This window comes from Ovis aries, chromosome X, assembly GCF_016772045.2.
Source record: "Ovis aries strain OAR_USU_Benz2616 breed Rambouillet chromosome X, ARS-UI_Ramb_v3.0, whole genome shotgun sequence".
NCBI lineage: Eukaryota > Metazoa > Chordata > Mammalia > Artiodactyla > Bovidae > Ovis > Ovis aries.
This window is the reverse complement of record NC_056080.1, coordinates 87,723,039-87,741,350: the sequence shown is the minus strand read 5'-3', so window position 1 is coordinate 87,741,350 and position 18,312 is coordinate 87,723,039. Positions and strand designations below refer to the sequence as shown.

The window sequence follows — 18,312 nt, the reverse complement described above, 5'->3', positions numbered from 1 at the left end:
AAGAAAAGGGCCTTGCAGGGACTGATGATGACAACGTGCTGAGAATTGTGGAGCAGAGTAAACTCTCTGCACCTGAGATACAAATAACAAGCTAATGGGAATCCAGCCGATAACCCTAATGAGAAGATTTCTGGGGGCCAAGATGCTGGGACACACGAAGGCATGAAAGTGCATCAGAGCTTCAGGGAACAGCACCAGGTTTAGTGTTGCTTGCAGTGGTTATGAAGAGCTGATAATATTTGAATGCCTGGATTAAACTGAACAACATCCTACACGTGGAACTTATAATATCCGTATCAATCTGTCCCCCTTTATTATATCGGGGTTAAGGCTGATGCTCTGCTCTGCTTCCATCCAGTCAATGGTGATAGTCTCTTTTAGCTGCACTGGAATCTTCGCATCTTGTGACGACTCCAGAAACCCTAGTTCAACAAATCACTCCTGTTTATGTGGCCTCAAGGAATGTGGCCTTGATCTGAGGCTTTCATGTTGGAGCTCCACCAGAGGCAAGGCGGCTGCTCTGGCCAGGAGTGGGCTGGGAAGGGAACTGGAGGCCCAAGGATGCCTCGCATTCTGGGGCATCTGCCTGGGGCAGTTCAACCGCCTCCACCAACTCAGTGCTGCCAGTTAACTCTCACTGGTCACATTCCAGGTGGAGTCGTTTCCCAGCTGTGACCACCCTTCCCCCACCCCACACTGGGTCCTGCACCACTATCATAGGTGTACCTATCCTTCAGAGCCCTTATCACAGCTGCCACTCCAGATTTTCTTTTCTGATAATTTATGTTCATCTAGGTTCCAAGTTCAGTGAAGGTGGTCTTTTCTTTACTTTTTCACTTTTTCTTTCACCAATGTTTCACTAGCACTCAGCAAGCCGTCTGGCACATAGTTGTTGTTTAGTTGCTAAGTCGTGTCTGACTCTTTGAGACCCCATGGGCCTGCCAGGCTCCCCTATCTGTGGGATTTCCCAGGCAAGAATACTGGAGCGGGTTGCCATTTTCTTCTCCACTGGCATAACGGTAGAGGCTCAGTAAACTTCTCAGTGGAATACAAGCCTTCAAAAGGAAACCGAGGTCGAGGTGGATACAAGCATGGTGCAGAAGTCAAAATGTGAAAAATTTAGGGTTTGTTCTACTGTGAGGGGTAAGCGGGGAGAGCTGCAAAGAGGTGCACTGGCCCCTGTAGACAGGTCACCTCCGGTGCAAGGCGGGCATGCGGCAGGCGTGAAACAGTAGGGAAATTAACTGTAAAGAAATTAACGAGTGTTTAGCGCATTTTTTTAAACGTGTGTCTAAATGGTATGAAATAGAATAGAGGGAAGGGGAGCACGTGGGGCAGGGCTGGGTCTGAGAAAAGACATTTCCAGAGGTCCTGACACAATTCACTGCCTCTCCTAGCACACGGGGCGGCCCAAAATCTCCTGGGGAGGGGAGAGCGTTACTCTCACCTTCTAAGGGTCACACAAGCCAGGTCACCGCTGTTGCCAATGTTACTAGTTTAAAGTCTTCGTCAATCTAATTTTTCACCTCTATTCTGGTCTCCCACTCCACCTCCAGCTCCATTAGGCTCTGCCCCACTTAAAAACACAAAACAAAAATCACCTCCGACCCAAGCCAGTCCAGATCTGGAGAAGTGAACACACTTGTTCGCTACGGGAGGCCCTTTCACACGCCCTTGGCTTGACCCCCAGCCCCCAGTAACGGAACGGGCGCTCAGGACCATGCCAGGCCGCTCCAAAAGGCGCGACCTCGGCGAGCGGTGCGACCTGTCGCCGCCCTTCCCGCCTTCCCGCCGGCCGCCGAGCCCGCGCACGCCGAGCCCGTGCGCCTCACGTTGCGCCCCGCCCCCCTGGCCCGTCCAGAGCAGCGCGCAGGCGCGCGCTCCTGGGCCCGCCAGGGGAAAGAGGGCGGGGCCGAGGGGCCGAACCCGCGGGGGGAGGGGCGGCGTCGGTCACATGACGCGGTTTCACTGTTTACACGCGGAGCGGCCGGATCCTTCGGCCTCAGTCAGGCGCTCGGCTCCGTTTCGGTTTCACTTCCGGTGAGGGGCTGCTTCGGAGCGGGCGGCGAGCCGAAGACGAGCGCAGGCGGCAGCGGTGACTGCGGCGCCGCTGCCGGGGGGCGTGCGGTAGCGCGGCGGCGGCGGCTGGGCCTCGAGCGCCCGCAGCCCACCTCTCGAGGGCGGGTTTCTGAAGCGAGCAGGGCGGACGAGAAGATGGAGGATCTGGTGGTGGAAGTGCGGGGCTCCAATGGCGCTTTCTACAAGGTACTTGACTCCAGGGCAGGCCCCATCTTCGCCCTGCTTTCCCTCCCTTTTCTTCCTAGCCTCGGCCGGAGGCAGGCCTGGAGCCCTCTTCGCGAGCGCCGCGCCCGGGGCCCGGGGCGCACTCGGCGGGATGTTCTTGGGGAGGGAGGGAAGGACCGGACTTCGGGCCTTTGGGAAACCCCTCGAGCCCCACTGCCTCTCCAGTGTGAGGCCCCAGCGTCTGTCGGAATGAGAAGCGAGCAAGGAAAAGAGGGTGCCCTTTTGGGAGCCGAGCCCCAGCAGGGAGCGCTGGGGGTGGGCGAGGGCCAACAGCAGGTAAGAGATCCGGGCGGGAAGCACCAGTATCCGCGCGAAGTGACGGTGAAGGCTTATTTCTGTTTTCTTAAATATCCTTTTCCAGTGGGATCCGGGCCTGACGTGTGGGTAGTTGCCGAGGAGCGGGGGGCGCTTCCGTCAAGCCGCCTTCTGCCTTGCAAAGAGGGTTTGCGTTCTCCTTTGGCTTCTCTTTTCCGGTCCAGCATTGGGACTTCGGAGAGCTCCACTGTTCTGGGCGAGCGGTGTGAAGAAAGAGTAGTAAGAAGCTGTAGTTGGTACCAAATCACAATGGCAACTGATTATTAGTGACTTCTTTTTGTGGATTTCAAAAGAGATTTTAGATTCAAAAGTTTCAGGAAGACCCTTACATATCCGAGTAATGGATTGAAGAAGTTCGTAATCTTGAATGTTTGCACTCCCCCCCCCCCCGTTATAAATGTGGGAAATTCTGGAATACAGATGCTTCAGCGTCTAAAAACATTGGCAACTCTACTTAAGAAAAAAAAAATTAACCCTCCAAAGGCCTGGGTATATGCCATGAAACTTTAGGAAATTTACTAAGCGTATATCATTCCTATGGAATTTTTAAAAAGTGAGTGGAAATGATTGTTTTGTGCTTCAAGCGCTTGACTTATATTCTCTGAACGTTAATGTTGCAGCTAACTATATTGTTGAGGTTTTAAATAGGCATGCATGGTTTTGCTACAGGCTTTTTTAAAGTTACAACATTTCAAATTTCACTAATATCTTACATTTTCAAAAAGAGGCTTAATAATATTTTCATATGTCAGGTAGTGCCTCTTGGTTCATACTTGCTGTAGATCTAGCAATCTATAAGTCCTCATACCCTCTTGAATGTCTCTCTGTAACTTCGGTGGGTGATGTCCCACCTTACTGCAGTATTTTGGCAACAGAAGGTGCATATGGAAAAGTGTGGAAATTAAATATTGCCATTGTCCAAGCGCCGTTCTTAACTCTACATAGAAAAACGTAAACGTTTCAAATGAGGTATAGGCAAATAAACACTGACTTGACTATATATGTGTTTACCTATTTCATGGAGAAATTTGAAGAGCATTATATTTCATAAGTGAGTAAAGTATGTAAATTGTTCCATGCTTTTAGCAAAATGATAAAATCTTTTGCTGTAAAAGGAGGAAAAATTTAACCCAGCATTTCTGTTCCTAAGTCTCACCAATATAAAATTCTTCCAGTTAACTCTGCAGTTTCTGGTTGCATTTATTTCAATGATCCATAATTATTGCTGGTTAGTTTGTGTAGATCCCTTCTGTTTCCTGCTGCTGCTGCTAAGTCGCTTCTGTCGTGTCTGACTCTGTGCGACCCCATAGACGGCAGCCCACCAGGCCCTGCCGTCCCTGGGATTCCTAGGTTGGTAGTTTCGCTAACCAGATTTGGGACGCTAAATATAATAAATATGAATAGGGGCTAAAGGTGGAGCGGTAGTCTAATAGATCTGTGATATTAGATCGGATGTCACTGTTACTGTGGAGTTGGCTTGTTAAAGAGGGCAAGTACATCCTAGTCTTGAAGGATTTATTGTTCTCTTCCAGCAGCCTATGATTTGCTTTGTGATTTTACTTGCAAACTGATTGGAATATAAGAAACTTCCTCTGTCTCTCCTCTTTATCACCCCCTCTTTTTTGTTCTTTAGCAAAAGTTGCTTAATATGAAGGTGAATAGAAGGAATGAGTTGTCTGTTAGTTCCTTGAGGGGAAATATTAAATGGTGAACACACACATGAAGAAAAATTGCCGAGATGCTTATTTAATTAGGTTTTGTTTTTAAGAAAACCTCAAATGGTCTGTGTTGATAGAAAAATAGTTTCTAGAATGAAAAATGTTTAAATTCTTATAGGACTCAATACTGATTTGAGTTATGACAGAAAAGATGGGAAATAAAGACAAAAAATGAACTATTACGGAGAAATGTTACATTTACGAAAAATTAGAAACCTAGGTTCACCAGATTGAAAAGGCTTAAGGAATTAAACAACTCGAACTACTTCAGTATAATTGAATTCAGACTTTGATTTGCCTACCAGAACCGCCATACTGGAAGGTGCAGTTCTCTGTCTTCTGAGCACATGGTCCAAATTTGCAGTATAAACTGAATAGAATGTATGCTGGTAACAGGTAGGTTTTTTCCCCTAAAAAAATTAAACTCAGATTCAGAATTAACAGAACCATGAAATCTAAACCTAAGATCATAACAGCTCATTTCTGTTTTTCCCTCTGGTGTTTATTCTTAAAAACTTGAAAGTTAAATTTAGTAACTGTCAGAGCCACTATTTTTGTGCTTAGTTATTTCTTTGACTTTGGAAAAGTCATGAGTACACCATATAGAGGCTAGGTTACTTAGGACATGAGAACACTTAAATTATACCTCACAGAATTTTTTACAAAACATCTCCTAAACAAAGAATGTTGAAAAAGGTCTTTATCATCAGGACATCTGCCTAAAAATGTATGATCAAGAGGAAATTTTTTAAATGAACATTGTCTTCATATTTTCTCTGAAGTCTTCTGTATTTCAAGGAAGTACAGCTTTAGGTCAACTGCATTTTTTTTCTTCCCAGTCTAAACACCCTTTTTAGTGTTTTAGAAGCAGCATTATTACCCTTTTGAATTGAGCATTTTCCAACTTCATACTCATGCACTCTGAAAATCTCCACAGATTATTAATTAAATGTAAAGTTAGATTTCTGATTCCTGACCACTGTGAGAATGTGGTTCCTGACAAAACTACAAGCATAACTGTTAACAGATACTGAGAGCTTTCTAGGTGCCAGGCACTGTTCTAGGTGCTTTACCTCTTTTAAATTTGTTTAATCACCTCCCACAACCATGAGGTACTATTGTTACTCCCATTTTAGGTAATAGATTAAGGACATAGATGTACAAAGAGATGAGGTAGATGACTTATTACTTAAGTGTCAGAGCTAGTAAGGGTCAGATTGGGGCTTTGAGATGAGGTACTCTGACTTCCTGAAGCAATGAAATTTAACTTAAAGAAATGAATTGGATTTCCTGGTAGCTCAGATGGTAAAGAATCAGCCTGCAATGGAGGAGACCCAGGTTCGATCCCTGGGTCGGATCCCCTGGAGGAGGGCATGGCAACCCACTCCAGTATTCTTGCCTGGAGAATTCTGTGGACAGAGGAGCCTAGCAGGCTACAGTCCATGGGGGTCCCAAAGAGTCAGACGTGACTGAGCGACTAACACTTTCACTTTCAAACTTTCATTGTACTTTTTAAAATTTAATTTTTTTAAATTTTTTATTTTGGTTTTGCCATACATCAGCATGAATCCGCCATGGGTGTACATGAGTTCCCAATCCTAACCCCCCCCCTCCCACCCCATACTATCTCTCTGGGTCATCCCAGTGCACCAGCCCCAAGCATCCTGTATCCTTTTTTTTGTACTTTTTAAAAGTTGTAATTGTTACTGTAATACTGTCTTAACATTATTCTGGGCTTCACAGGTGGCACTAGTGGTAAAGAACCTGAATGCCAACACAGGAGGTATAAGATATGCGGGTTCAGCATTATTCTATAAGTTCATACAATGACATCATGCAATACTCTGTTTATGTGTAGGCTTCCTTTTTAGTAACTCCTGCACACTGTAATTCTTCATGTGAATGCCTATTAAAGGAAGATAAAGTTTGAAATCTTTGATTTTCCTATAGTATTTGTTTTGTTATGTTAGGAGCAGGTAAGAAGTGATGCATTCAAAAGAATACGTAGGCACAGGAAAATTAAGAATTCACTTCATACTATTCTTTCTGTACCTGTGTGTTGTCTTTGGGTCAGAGAGAGCCAGAAAGAATGCATTTTCCTCAGAATTTGTGGTAAATGCCCAAATGAAGTCAAGTATTCCTAGTCATGCACTGTGGTTGGAAGAATTGTTGATGAGTTTTATTGTACTTTGCCCTCTCCGTTGTTCATTCTCATATGTTGTTAGCGCCCACATTCAAAGGGTGGCAAAGTAATAACTCACTTTGTATGTGAAGCCTTGGCTTTGAATCATATTTTATCAGATTTCATATGTCCTTGTCATCTCCTACAGATTTTCTTGAGGGATATTTTGCGATGCTTTTAAGTTTTCTCTAATGAGAATCATCATTGCACTACATGAGCTGTCTTCAGTGATAATGTAATAGCTGTTCATTGCTGGTCGGTGGCTTACACTGAAATTTCTCTACACAGTCACCCCTCTCATGTTTGTGAGAAGAGTTTGCCGAGGTGTGAGGTGTAGTGGGAGAGTAAACGTTCACTGAAATGGGGACAGACTTTCTTTTGGTTTCATCAGTCTGGGTGATGTGATGTTGGAATTAGATAACTCTAGTCAAGACACACTTTGGCTAGTATCATGTTATGATTGCCTCTTTGGCGCAGTTGCCAGTAAGGTGGATGGGATCCCATAATGATTTTTTTTGTGTGTTTATTGCCCCCAATAAGAAGTCTCTGTCTGTCTTTTTTGGTTTTTGTTTTTGAAGTATAGTTGCTTTGGATATCTTGTCTTTAACTGCACTTTTAGCAGTTTCTCAAACCCCAAAGGTTTTCGTCACTTTTTTTTCTTCTGAAAGTCTAAACTACCTGTTAGTACTTAGTATCTTTGAGGAAATACCCTTTTCTTTTTCTGTCCTAAGTTTTAATATCTTTTTTAAAAGTATGATTTTTTGAGATGTAACTTTCTCAAGTGCAAGAGTGTTTATGGCTCTGCATCTTTTATAAAATATGCCCTTCTCTGCTTTACGTGTAACTAACTTAGTGCCAACTATGTGTTAGGCCTCATGCTAAGCACTAGACATGTGTGATTTCTTTATTCACGACAGCAGACAGCAAGTCCAGTTCTGTATCCATTCCTTACTTACGCAGACAAGGCATACAAGGCCCAGAGACCACTTCTTGGAGAGTCCCACGGCTATTATGTCATAGAATCAAGATTTTGAACTTAGCTCTCATTCACAGCAAAACTCGTTTTTGTTTTGTTTTTCCTCAAAGGCTCTTTTCTTTGTTGTTGTTTGCGTTTTTTATTTGTTTTGGCCATAGATGAATGTGGGATCTTAGTGCTGCATCCAGGACTTGAATGTGGGCCCCCTGCTATAGAAGCGTGGAGTCTTAACCCCTGGACCTCCAGGAAAGTCCCCACAGCAGAACACTTAACCACCAAGTTTACTGACTCCTGTAAGAGCCGTAGTTCTCATCCAGTTCCATGCAACTCTCTTCCTGTATTCATTCAAACCCTTTCAGTTGCCGCCTTTGGTAACCAACCCCACAGAAATTCCCTCAACCTATCGTCTCATCAACTTTGATGTGTGGATAGGTAGAGAGTGCAACCAACCTTAGTTTTCCACGTTGGTGGGTGGGGTGATAGTGCTCTGCGGGCGGCCAGGGAAGGAAAGGACATGGTTATTGGGATAAGGGAGGAGCAGGGCCAAAAAGGAGAGTTATTGGAGAAAGTATGATGAGAAACAGAAAATTGGGACCTTTGTTGGAATTTTAGCAAAAGGCCTCTGAAGTCACAGGAGACCTTTGTGCTTGGCGAGTGTGTGAAGCAGAGGTAACCTATGAATTTATTTTATTCCACTAAAAATGACTGGTTTTGAAACAATCATGCAAACATCCATATATAGATAAGCCTCATTAACTCGAAGGCAGTGGCCCTGGTAGGCTGTGATGATTGCTTAAGCCATTTTTGACACTGTATATCCGGAATTGTTTTTAAAATCTTTGAGAGCTGTTTTTGTTTTTTTAAATAGTCACAACCATTGCAGATCTTCCTCCTTTGAAGGAATGTTTAATTTTAGGAAATAGGCAAATGCGGTGAATGAGTGTGATTAAACTGTACAAAAATTTTTTTGCAAATAGAAAAAAAAAACTAAAATGTAGTGGTGAAATAATGAGACGAACTTTAGAGTGCTTTCAACGTGGATTTGAAATCATTCCCCCAAATTTCTAAGTGGGGAAATCAGTGCTGTCCACAGATCTGTCCATCTGTGATGATGTAGTGTGCTCTGCCTGTGCTGTCCTCTGCAGTAGGTACTAAGCCATGTGTGGCTTTTGAGCACTTGAAATGTGGCAAGTATAACTCAGAGACTGATTTTTAATTTTATTTACTTGTACTTTATTAAATAGAAATATTTATATGTGACCAGCAGCTTTTGTGGTGAACAGTAGCACAGTTTAGACAAGGGCAGTAGTATTGAAAAGATACCTGATTTAGTGAGAACAAATCTTCACCCAGCTGTAACAAGGTTCTCTAAGCTGACTAAAGGACTTAACATTTTCAGCATTTAATATACAGTGCGTGCATGCTCAGTCACTTCAATTATGTCTGACTCTTTGCAACACTATAGACTGTAGCCCACCAGGCTCCTCTGTCCATGGAATTCTCCAAGCAAGAATAGTGAAGTGGGTTGCCATGCCCTCCTCCAGGGGATCTTCTCAACCCAGGAATGGAACTTGGGTCTCCTGCATTGGCAGGCAGGTTCTGTACCACTAGAGCCACCTGGAAAGCCCCATAATATACAGTAAGGAACTAATATTTGTTACTGCCGTGACATGCAAACATAAAGCTTTAGACAAGCTTGAAGACAGAGGCCATGACATTTTTTGGTAAATAAGGGATTAGCTCCTAATAGAAGTCTCACCCTCAAAAAGCAAGTTGTTAATTTGGTATTAGCCATCATTGTCAAGACGGGAGAAATTGAGGGCAGGGGGGCCCTGTTCTCCCTTTCTTTGTAATTTGTGGAAAACTAATTACTAAAACTAAAAAGCTTATTTTACTTTAGAAAACTAAATCTCCAGTTCCTCCAACTTTACTCAAAATCAAGCCTTTCTGTTGCTATAGTAATAGTGAGGCAAACCCCTTAGAGCAGTGGGGGCATGCGCCCTTAAGAAATCTCGAGTATATTCTAAGATATCATGGTCAGTATTTAACTAGAGTTCTCAACACTCTGTTGAAAATGTGTGTGATTTAAATAAAGCTGAGGGAAAATAAGCAATATCAAAATGATAGGAAGAAAATGTGAATTCCCCCCACTTGAAATGAAGAACTGTAAAAATACAGACATATGTTTAATTTAGAAATAATTATTTAGGCATCTTGGATATAGCAGAACACCTAGGTTCCATTACAGTCCACCTTGATCTTACAAGGAAACTTTCTTTTAGCATAGCTTTGCTTTATTCTTTACAGCATAATTACAGGAGTTTGGTGTCTCTGTTTAGGTTCAGTGTACAGTCAACCCTTGGACACTGGGACTAGGGTACCAAAAGCAGTTGATAAATGACTCACCCAAAGGCAGGAAGGTGAAAGAGCTTGGACAGAATCAGGACTCAAACCCAAGTTCTTTTGATTCTACATATTGTGACCTCTAATTGAACCTAAACCCTGTCCCTGCCTTTAGATAATTTAAATGTCTATGAAGTGAAAATATGGGTACAATACTTACGGGAAAAAAGTCCATGTGTAAGTGGATCCTCACAGTTCAAACCTGTGTTGTTCAAGGGTCAACTGTAAATGGTTTCCAGAGCCCTGTCTTTCTTGCCATTGTTTTTCTTAGGAGCAGCTATTTAATAGAAAAGGAAATGGCATCCCACTCCTGTATTCTTGCCTGGAGAATCCCATGGACAGAGGAGCCTGTTGGGCTACAGCCCATGGGGTGGCATAGAGTTGGACACGACTGAAGTGACTTCTCACAGCTATTTAATACTTGACTGATACGTTTTAATTTGATATTTTGGGAAGTTTTAGTTTTTAAACAATGCTTTAATTTCTGGCTTTTGATGATGTATTTGTTTACCAAGATATTTGCATTGAATCATTTGTTTAACTCATCTATTGGGCACCTACTGTATACCAGAAATTGTGCCAATTACTGAGGATACATAGAGAAGTTAAAGAAGGGTCTTACTCCAAGCTAGCTATCTTCCCAATATCTGAAGTCAGGGGGATTTACTACTATATTTTCTTCTAAGAGTTGTATAGTTCTAGCTCTAACCTTTAAGTCTTTGATTTTTGTATATGGTATAAGGTTAGGCCAAAATTATTTTTTTGCAAGGGGATAATCCAGTTGTCCCAGCACCATTTGTTGAAAGCACTGTTCTTCCCCTCCCCCCCGCCCCCCCCCCATTGAATTGTCTTGACTTCCTTTCCACAGAGGATTTATTTCTACCACACCCCTAGCTGTTTCTCCAGGTCTGAGCCTTTGTTCCCACTGCCCATTTAGGCCTGCTGCATAGGAACCTCAGCCTCTTCTATTTGTCTTCCCTGATCAGCATCCCCACCCCACCCCTTCCACCCTCCACCCCCACCCAGCTCCACCCCCTCAAAGCACACAAATACCTTTTCTCCTGGAGGCTAGGATAAGAACCCTTTAGGCAGTGATCCATGATGATAACTATTCAGTGAACCCTTAATAGGTACTTTGAAGTTCAACTGTAAATAAAAGACACCCTCAGGAAGCTTACCTTTGGTACGAAAATGGGCAAAATAGTAGGGTAGTTTATGGAGGGGGGGGATACTGGTAAAATGCTCTAAGAAGTTAGAAGGTGAAATTGAACTTAGTCTTCTGGGTTTTCCCATAGGAGGTGACATCTGAACTGAAATAAAACCCATAGGAGATAGCTCAGTGAAAAGAGGGGAAGGACAGTAGGCAGGCAGGAAGAGAGGCCCAAGTTGTTTAGCATTGCTGGGTTACAGCCTTCAAAAATGCTCACCTCCAGTCACCACAGGCCTTCTACAGCCGGAGGAGTTTGACCATAATCCTGTAGACAGGGAGAAACCACAAAAGTACAGAGACATGCCCAGAACACACTGGAGTAAGAAGCTGAAATCTCTAAAACCATTTTGAAATGAATTAAGATATAAAAAGCCCCTTGGGTTTCTTTATCCTTTATCCTACTCCTCTAATTGTCAAAACAAAAAACAAAGCCTCCTTTTCTGCACCTATTAAAAACTTAATTTTATAGAATTAAAGACAGCATGCTGATTAAAGAATTCTTGATAGTTAGCTATTTTGTTATATCATTTTATAGAATTACAGACAGCATGCTGATTAAAGATTTCTTGATAATTAGCTATTACTTTTGTTATGTCTTTTTGCAGATTATTAGCAATTGCGTCATCAGATTTAAAAGATTTAAACTTGTACTTTATATTATTGTTTTTTCCACCAAGTGCCTGTGAGATTGAGAATTTAATTAAACTCTGGTAATTGGACTTTTTAGTGGTATTAGCAGCATATTGTTAAAGAGAACTTAGTGTACTTGTGTTCACAGAGATTTGAGATTATATTTAGTTACTTACTATTGTATTCTCCTAAAATTGTATTAAGGAGAAGAAGATACGTTATAACAGATCCATACTGACTGGTATATAGTTCTGTAACAAGTTTCTTAGTTTCTAATACTTTTAATCTAAAGTATACCTTCAGCTTTGCATTGTAATTTTCAGTTTACTTATCTGTCTTTCTCCTATTAGATGCTGAACTCTAGAGCAATTCTTTTTCCTCTGTTTTAAAAAATCAGTATTCCTAGGGCCTAGCACGTTGTAGGTATGTAAATACAGATGTGATTCATGAATGAGTGAGCCTCGCAAACTAACAAACTTTTACTTGAAGCTTCATTCTGTTGTTAAACATAAAATATTTGTGTTGCTGTAAAGTGTAACTAAAAACAAAAATGATATTTAAGCTTAGAAGTTAATTTAACTGTGTTTTTTTAATAGGCATTTGTAAAAGATGTTCATGAAGATTCAATAACAGTGGCATTTGAAAACAAGTAAGTGTCTTGATATAATTTTAATATTTAGGTTCTTTAACATTCTATGCTAATTTTTCCTTTTACTCCTCATTTAAAAAAATTCAAGTCTAGTTTGAGTGTTTTTCAGGAATGGATCTTCATGTTACTGACCAGGAAGTTCGTGAACAATTCAGTATTAAACCAATGGAATGACTGTTCCTGCTAATGACCTCGGAGATCCCTTTTGTATAATCTTGACCCTTACATCTCAGTTCCTTTGAATGTGAACGAAGAAACCAGATTGTTCTGTGCTAGTAACTGAGAGTTTGAATAGAGATATTTGTAAATATTTAAAGATGAAAGTGAATGGATTCATGGGAATCCATTGGGAAAGTTGATGTGAGTTTTGTAATGTTAAATCTAAAACTGATAGTTTTAGTCCTTTGGTATATTTTGTTGGAAATAATTACGTTTGCCTATTAACATTTTTTATCTATTTCATATATTTAAAATCATCTATAGCAGTAACTGATCTTTTCTGTTTACTGTTAAATGAATACATAAAAATACTTAGAGGCCTAGGCACATTAGCTGTATGTACAAAGGCGTCAATAGTAGAGATAGATGTTAACATTTTATTGGGAAGACAGGTCTCTTGACTAAATTTTTTGAATGCTGTTAATAAGCTATTTTCAGAGTAGCTATTCAAGATTCTCAAGTACGTATAAACTCCTTTGCCAAACCCATAGATGTGATCATGATCTTAGGATTTTACTGAACTCTCAAGGATGGTCAACAGTTACAATGTTTGTTTTTTATTTAACAAGAGAAATTAATTGTTGTTGTTCAGTTGCTTAGTCATGTCCGACTCTTCGGACTAGCAGCATGCTAGGTTTCCCTGCCCTTCGCTGTCTCCCAGAGTTTGCTCAGACTCATGTCCATTGAGTCGATGATGCCATCCAGCCATCTCATCCTCTGTCGCCCCTTTCTCCTCCTGCCCTCAATCTTTTCCAGCATCAAGGTCTTTTCTGATAAGTCGGCTCTTCACATCAGGTTGCCAAAGTATTGGAGCTTCAGCATCAGTCCTTCCATTGAATATTCAGGACTGATTTCCTTTAGGATTGACTGGTTTGATCTCCTTGCTGTCTGAGGGACTCTCAAGAGTCTTCTCCAGCACCACAGTTCAAAAGCATCAGTTCTTTGGCATTTAGAGAGATCAGTAGTGTATCAAAAACAGATTACAAATCTATAGAGAAAATATATAAATAAGTGGTTGCTTGGGGCTGGTGGGAGTGGAGAGCCATAGCCAAAGAGTATGGGATTTCTTTTTGAAGTGATGAAAATGTTCTAAAATTCACTGGTAATGGTGGTGGTTTAGTTGCTAAGTTGTGTCTGACTCTTTGCAACCCCATGGACTGTAGCCTGCCAAGCTCCTTTGTCCGTGGAATTTTCCAGGCAAGAATACTGGAGTGCGTTAACCATGTCCTTCTCCAGGGGATCATCCCCACCCAGGAATCGAACCTGGGTCTCCTGCACTATAGGTGTATTCTTTACCAACTGAGCTACCAGGGAAGTCCCTGGTAATGGTGGCACATATCTATGAATCTACTTAAAGTCATCGACTTGTATATACACTTCAGTGGATGGCTTATAGGGTTATGTGAATTATATCTCAATAAATCTGTTAAAATACAGTGTCTGACCAAGACATGGTGTAAATAGAATGTTAGCAGGATCTTTTAGCTACCAATAGGACAAAGTACAGTTGACCCTTGACCAAGGGTCATGAGTTTGAACTGTGTAGGACCAGTTGTATGTGGATTTTTTTCAGTAGTAAATCCTACAGTAGTACACGAATCAGAGTCATTTGAATCCATGATACAAACCACAAATTCAGAGGAACTCTGGATATGGAAAGTTGACTATAAGTTATCCATGGATTTTGACTGCACAGAGAGTGAGTTAGTGGCCCTAACCTCCAAGTTATTCAAGGGTCAACTGTAGTAGTCTCAGATGCCTAAAATTTAAGGGGACAGAGATAAAAGGATTTAGAGTATCCAATCATATTTTCAGTTCTAGACAAATGGTCTTGGTCCAAAATACAAGTTTGGGTAATAGACTATCTTTCTTTGAATACATAGAGTCAAAAGTTTCAGAATCTGCTTCATTACATGATTATCCATGCATTATAGACTGGATAACAGCATCATGCCTCTAACAGAGGAATCTTTAATAACTTGGAGAGGAATTTTTTCCTTTACACCCTTTATCTGCTTGCTTCCATCATGAGGTAAACACTATTTTCCATAAAAGGAGAGTTTTCATTATTTGCTACTGTTTTAAGTTATTAAGCAAATACTCTTACTTCCTTTATGCGTTTAAGAAAGTGTCTGGTTTCTAGTTTTTACAGTGATCAGTTCTCGTATGTTTTCAATCATATTTCTACTATAAATTTAAAATTATTTTGTCTTTGGACCTTCTAGTTCTCTCCTGTACCATAGTTGTATACAAGTTTCTCTTACTGTCATGCTGGGAATTTGAAATAGATCAACTTTTTCCTTGTGTTTGTGTACTATGTATGCGATTCAACACTGGGTTTGAGCATGTCACAGGATTTGATAGGTCCCTACCAAAGTAGTGTCTTTGTACTCCCTTGCATTTCCTTTTTGTTTTCTGATTTTTGTAAAGCAAGCATATAAAAATGAACCTGATGTTTTATAAAACGTCAGCTTATATCCTTTCTTATCAGTCATAAACTCGTATAATACCACATTAACTTAGATGTCTTCTTTTTGTCTTCTGTGTTTCACATTTAAAAAAAAGAATTTGAGTTTTAATCTCTGTATCTTTAAAATAATTCTTCCTTCTTTGGAATGAAGAAAATTATGTATCACTACATGCTTTACAAATAAAGTTTAGCAATGAATCTGTGATATACATGTTTATCTGTAACATTGGTCACTAATTTCAGTAAGTATATTAAAAAAAGTTTTTCTGCAGTAAAGACACTTTTTTGTTGTTGTTTTTGGCCACACTGCACGGCTTGTGGGATCTTAGTTCCTCAACCAGAGATCAAACCTAGGCTCCCAGCAGTGAGAGAGAGATGAGTGCTAACCACTGCACCGCCAGGGAATTCCCTGAAGATATTTTCTTTTAAGTTGCAGAGTTTTCAAGGGTTTATAATAATGCAGAAAATAGGTGCAGTGTAACATAGGCCCGAGTCAGATTTCCACAAATTCTGACTTCTTTACCTTACTATCTTATATAATAGAATATTAAAAAAATCCCCCAAAACAAATAGCACATTTCTCGATAGGATTTTACTAAGAAAGCCCTTTAACAGAAAACCCAGAAATGACTGCTCTAGCAGTTGAATCTGCCAGCGTTTTGCAGAGTTTATCTTTTAATATTTCATATCATCGTGATTTAAAAGAATAATTTGGTGTTTTCAAAATTGTTCCATATAACTTTAAATGAAAAAACATAGGCAACTTACTGAACTCCTGTAGGCTGTCTCCATTGGGTTTCTGTGGTTTAGGAGACCCCACCCGTCCAGTGCATGTTGGTACGTCATACTGATCAGCAGCCAGCTATCCATGGCAAGAGTTGACCACCTCGCGGGATCTAAAATTTAAAGGGGGAAAAGTGAGTTGTGAATTGCTAATGTGCTGACCGCCCCGTTTTGCTTGGAAATTAGAGGGCATTAAGACCAGTTTCTGTGGTTGGTGGAATGTGGTTAAAATTCCTTTGCAAGTAGAAGTATGGTGATGACATTACTAACACATACTGATACTAACGTATTTAAGCACCAAAGGAAATTGCTGTCGTGGCCTGAATTTTAGAATTCTTAGAAGTTGAAATTATTGGAAGAAAGACTTGTTAAATTGTAATGTTGATCTATTGTGTTTAGAGAAATACTCTGAATAGAACTACAAGGCTGCTGTGTTGCATGCAGACTTTGTTGAAATGTCTCTATATTACCATTATGCCCCCACTCAGTGAAACACTGACAGTTTTAAAGCATTTGCTTCTTTAAACTAGAAAAACAGGGTCACACTTAACCAAAGGTTGATGGCAGCATAGTCATCCCTTCCATTAAACCAGAAAACATGTTAAATAATTGTGTTTGCTTATTTGCAGCTGGCAGCCAGACAGGCAGATTCCATTCCATGATGTGAGATTCCCACCACCTGTGGGTTATAATAAAGATATAAATGAAAGCGATGAAGTAGAGGTAAGTCTCCCCACCATCAAGTTATTAAGCACTGAAGAACTGGAAACATTTAACTTGTTTGCGCCTTTTGTATCCCTTGTCTTTAATGCTTTTCAGTCTACCTTGAGAATTGCAGCTCTTATGCAAATAGGCTTTTGACTGCACCATCCTAGTAATGATTTGACATAATGCATTATTGATGCTTAAATGTGGCTGCCTGAACAGCATTCAAGGCACAGCTTGGAAAAGTCACCACTGATTTCCCTTGTCCACTAGGATTTCTTTTCCCCATTTCCTCAATTTCTGAATCTTGTTTGAATAATATATTGTTAGTTTAAAACCATGTCCCCATTTTAAGCAAAATGGATTAGGAAAAGAACCATGCCTTTCAATAGAGCAGCATCCTAGGATTTCTTTAAGTAACAATAAAGACTTCTGGGATATTTTTAAAAACTCATCTACGAGTTTTAGTATATACACCTATAGGTAAAATATCTTTTCACAGGAGATGCTATGAACCAACTGCTTATGTGCCAGTAATGTCTGACCAAAAGGTGCTATGGAGATGTAACACATTGACAAAAAGATTGTGATTTCTCTAGCCACTGAAAATTTTTGTGAGACTTCAGGCACTTGGAGTCGGCCTTATGTTGTAGTTGGTCTGTGTAGTATCTTCTTCACCCCCCTGCACATACTCCATTTTAAGGTACTTCTCTTCTCCACAATGCCTTGTTAATGGTAGCAGTTTTATTTTCAGTATGATGGAAGCAGCTAAGAATCCATTTGTGCAGGTCAGGTGAGGTGTGCTAGGTCCTTGAATTCTTATTTTCTGTACTGGGTACAGATGGTGCAGTGAAACAGAAGAGGCCCCAGCCTTTAACAGGTTCCTGTTCTAGTGAGGAGAGTTAATATTAGGGCCATTGTGAATAAGGCTGAGAAAGAAAACCAAGGATGGAAGGTGATGTATGGGCAAGAGTGCCGTTTTAGGGAGTGCTTAAAGTCTCAATGTCCAGCCTGTGTTCTTTTCTGAAGTGCTATTTATTTACCCAAGATGTACTCAGTACTTAAACTAGGTGAAAGGAACTGGGTTTGGTTTTGTCAGGACTCAAGTAGAGAGTACAAACACTGTCTGTACTTGAGGACCTTTAGTTGTTCACTTCCCCAGGAGACTACATGTGTCCTGAAGTCAAGGACCAGGACTTTTGGTCTGTGTGTATCAGAAGGCTTCATAGTAGTGTTTGGGTTGATAAAAGGGACTGTTTTTTCTTTAGAGTTCTCAGCTGAGTCACATGACAGGTGGTAGCCAATGAGATCCTGTTGCCATAGTGACCCCACTAACAGTGATACATAACTGAGCTTATCACTGGCTAGAGCAGAGATGAAAGGAATTGATGGTTACAAGAAAATGTGGGTTAAATCAAGTTATATTTAGTCACTGTATTGTATAACCATTAACTTAGGTCTTTTGGTCTGTCTACACCAGGAATGCTCATAATAGTAATGGATAGAGGGGACTTTTTACGCACCTTAGTCACATGACCAATGGGAACCAATGAAAAGCTGTTGTCAGGATGACAAAACAGTTAACAAATAACTGACATTATTTCTCTGACTAGAGCAGAGGTGAAAGGAAGTAATGGGGGCAAGAGGGAAAGGTAGGTTGAGTTAAGTTGTGTTTCATCACTGTGTTTTGTCTCTATGAACTTCAGTAGTAAAAGGGGGACCAGAGTTGGAGCCCTGAGTTGTTTGTC

At 40.9% G+C, this 18,312-nt stretch overlaps 1 protein-coding gene across 20 annotated transcripts in view; it reads left to right on the top strand.

Annotated features, from left to right (window-relative positions):
- The first annotated feature begins 2,004 nt into the window (after window positions 1-2,004).
- FMR1 (fragile X messenger ribonucleoprotein 1) overlaps window positions 2,005-18,312 on the top strand; it is a 40,211-nt gene continuing 23,903 nt past the window's right edge. For all 20 annotated transcript variants that reach the window (XR_009598944.1, XM_060408458.1, XM_027963545.3 and 17 more), the window contains exons 1-3: window positions 2,005-2,265; window positions 12,335-12,387; window positions 16,489-16,582. Coding sequence is in view for 19 of the 20 variants with exons in the window: in XM_060408458.1 (XP_060264441.1) it covers window positions 2,215-2,265; window positions 12,335-12,387; window positions 16,489-16,582 (198 nt within the window). In the remaining variant the exon portion in view is untranslated. The remainder of the gene's footprint in view (window positions 2,266-12,334; window positions 12,388-16,488; window positions 16,583-18,312) is intronic.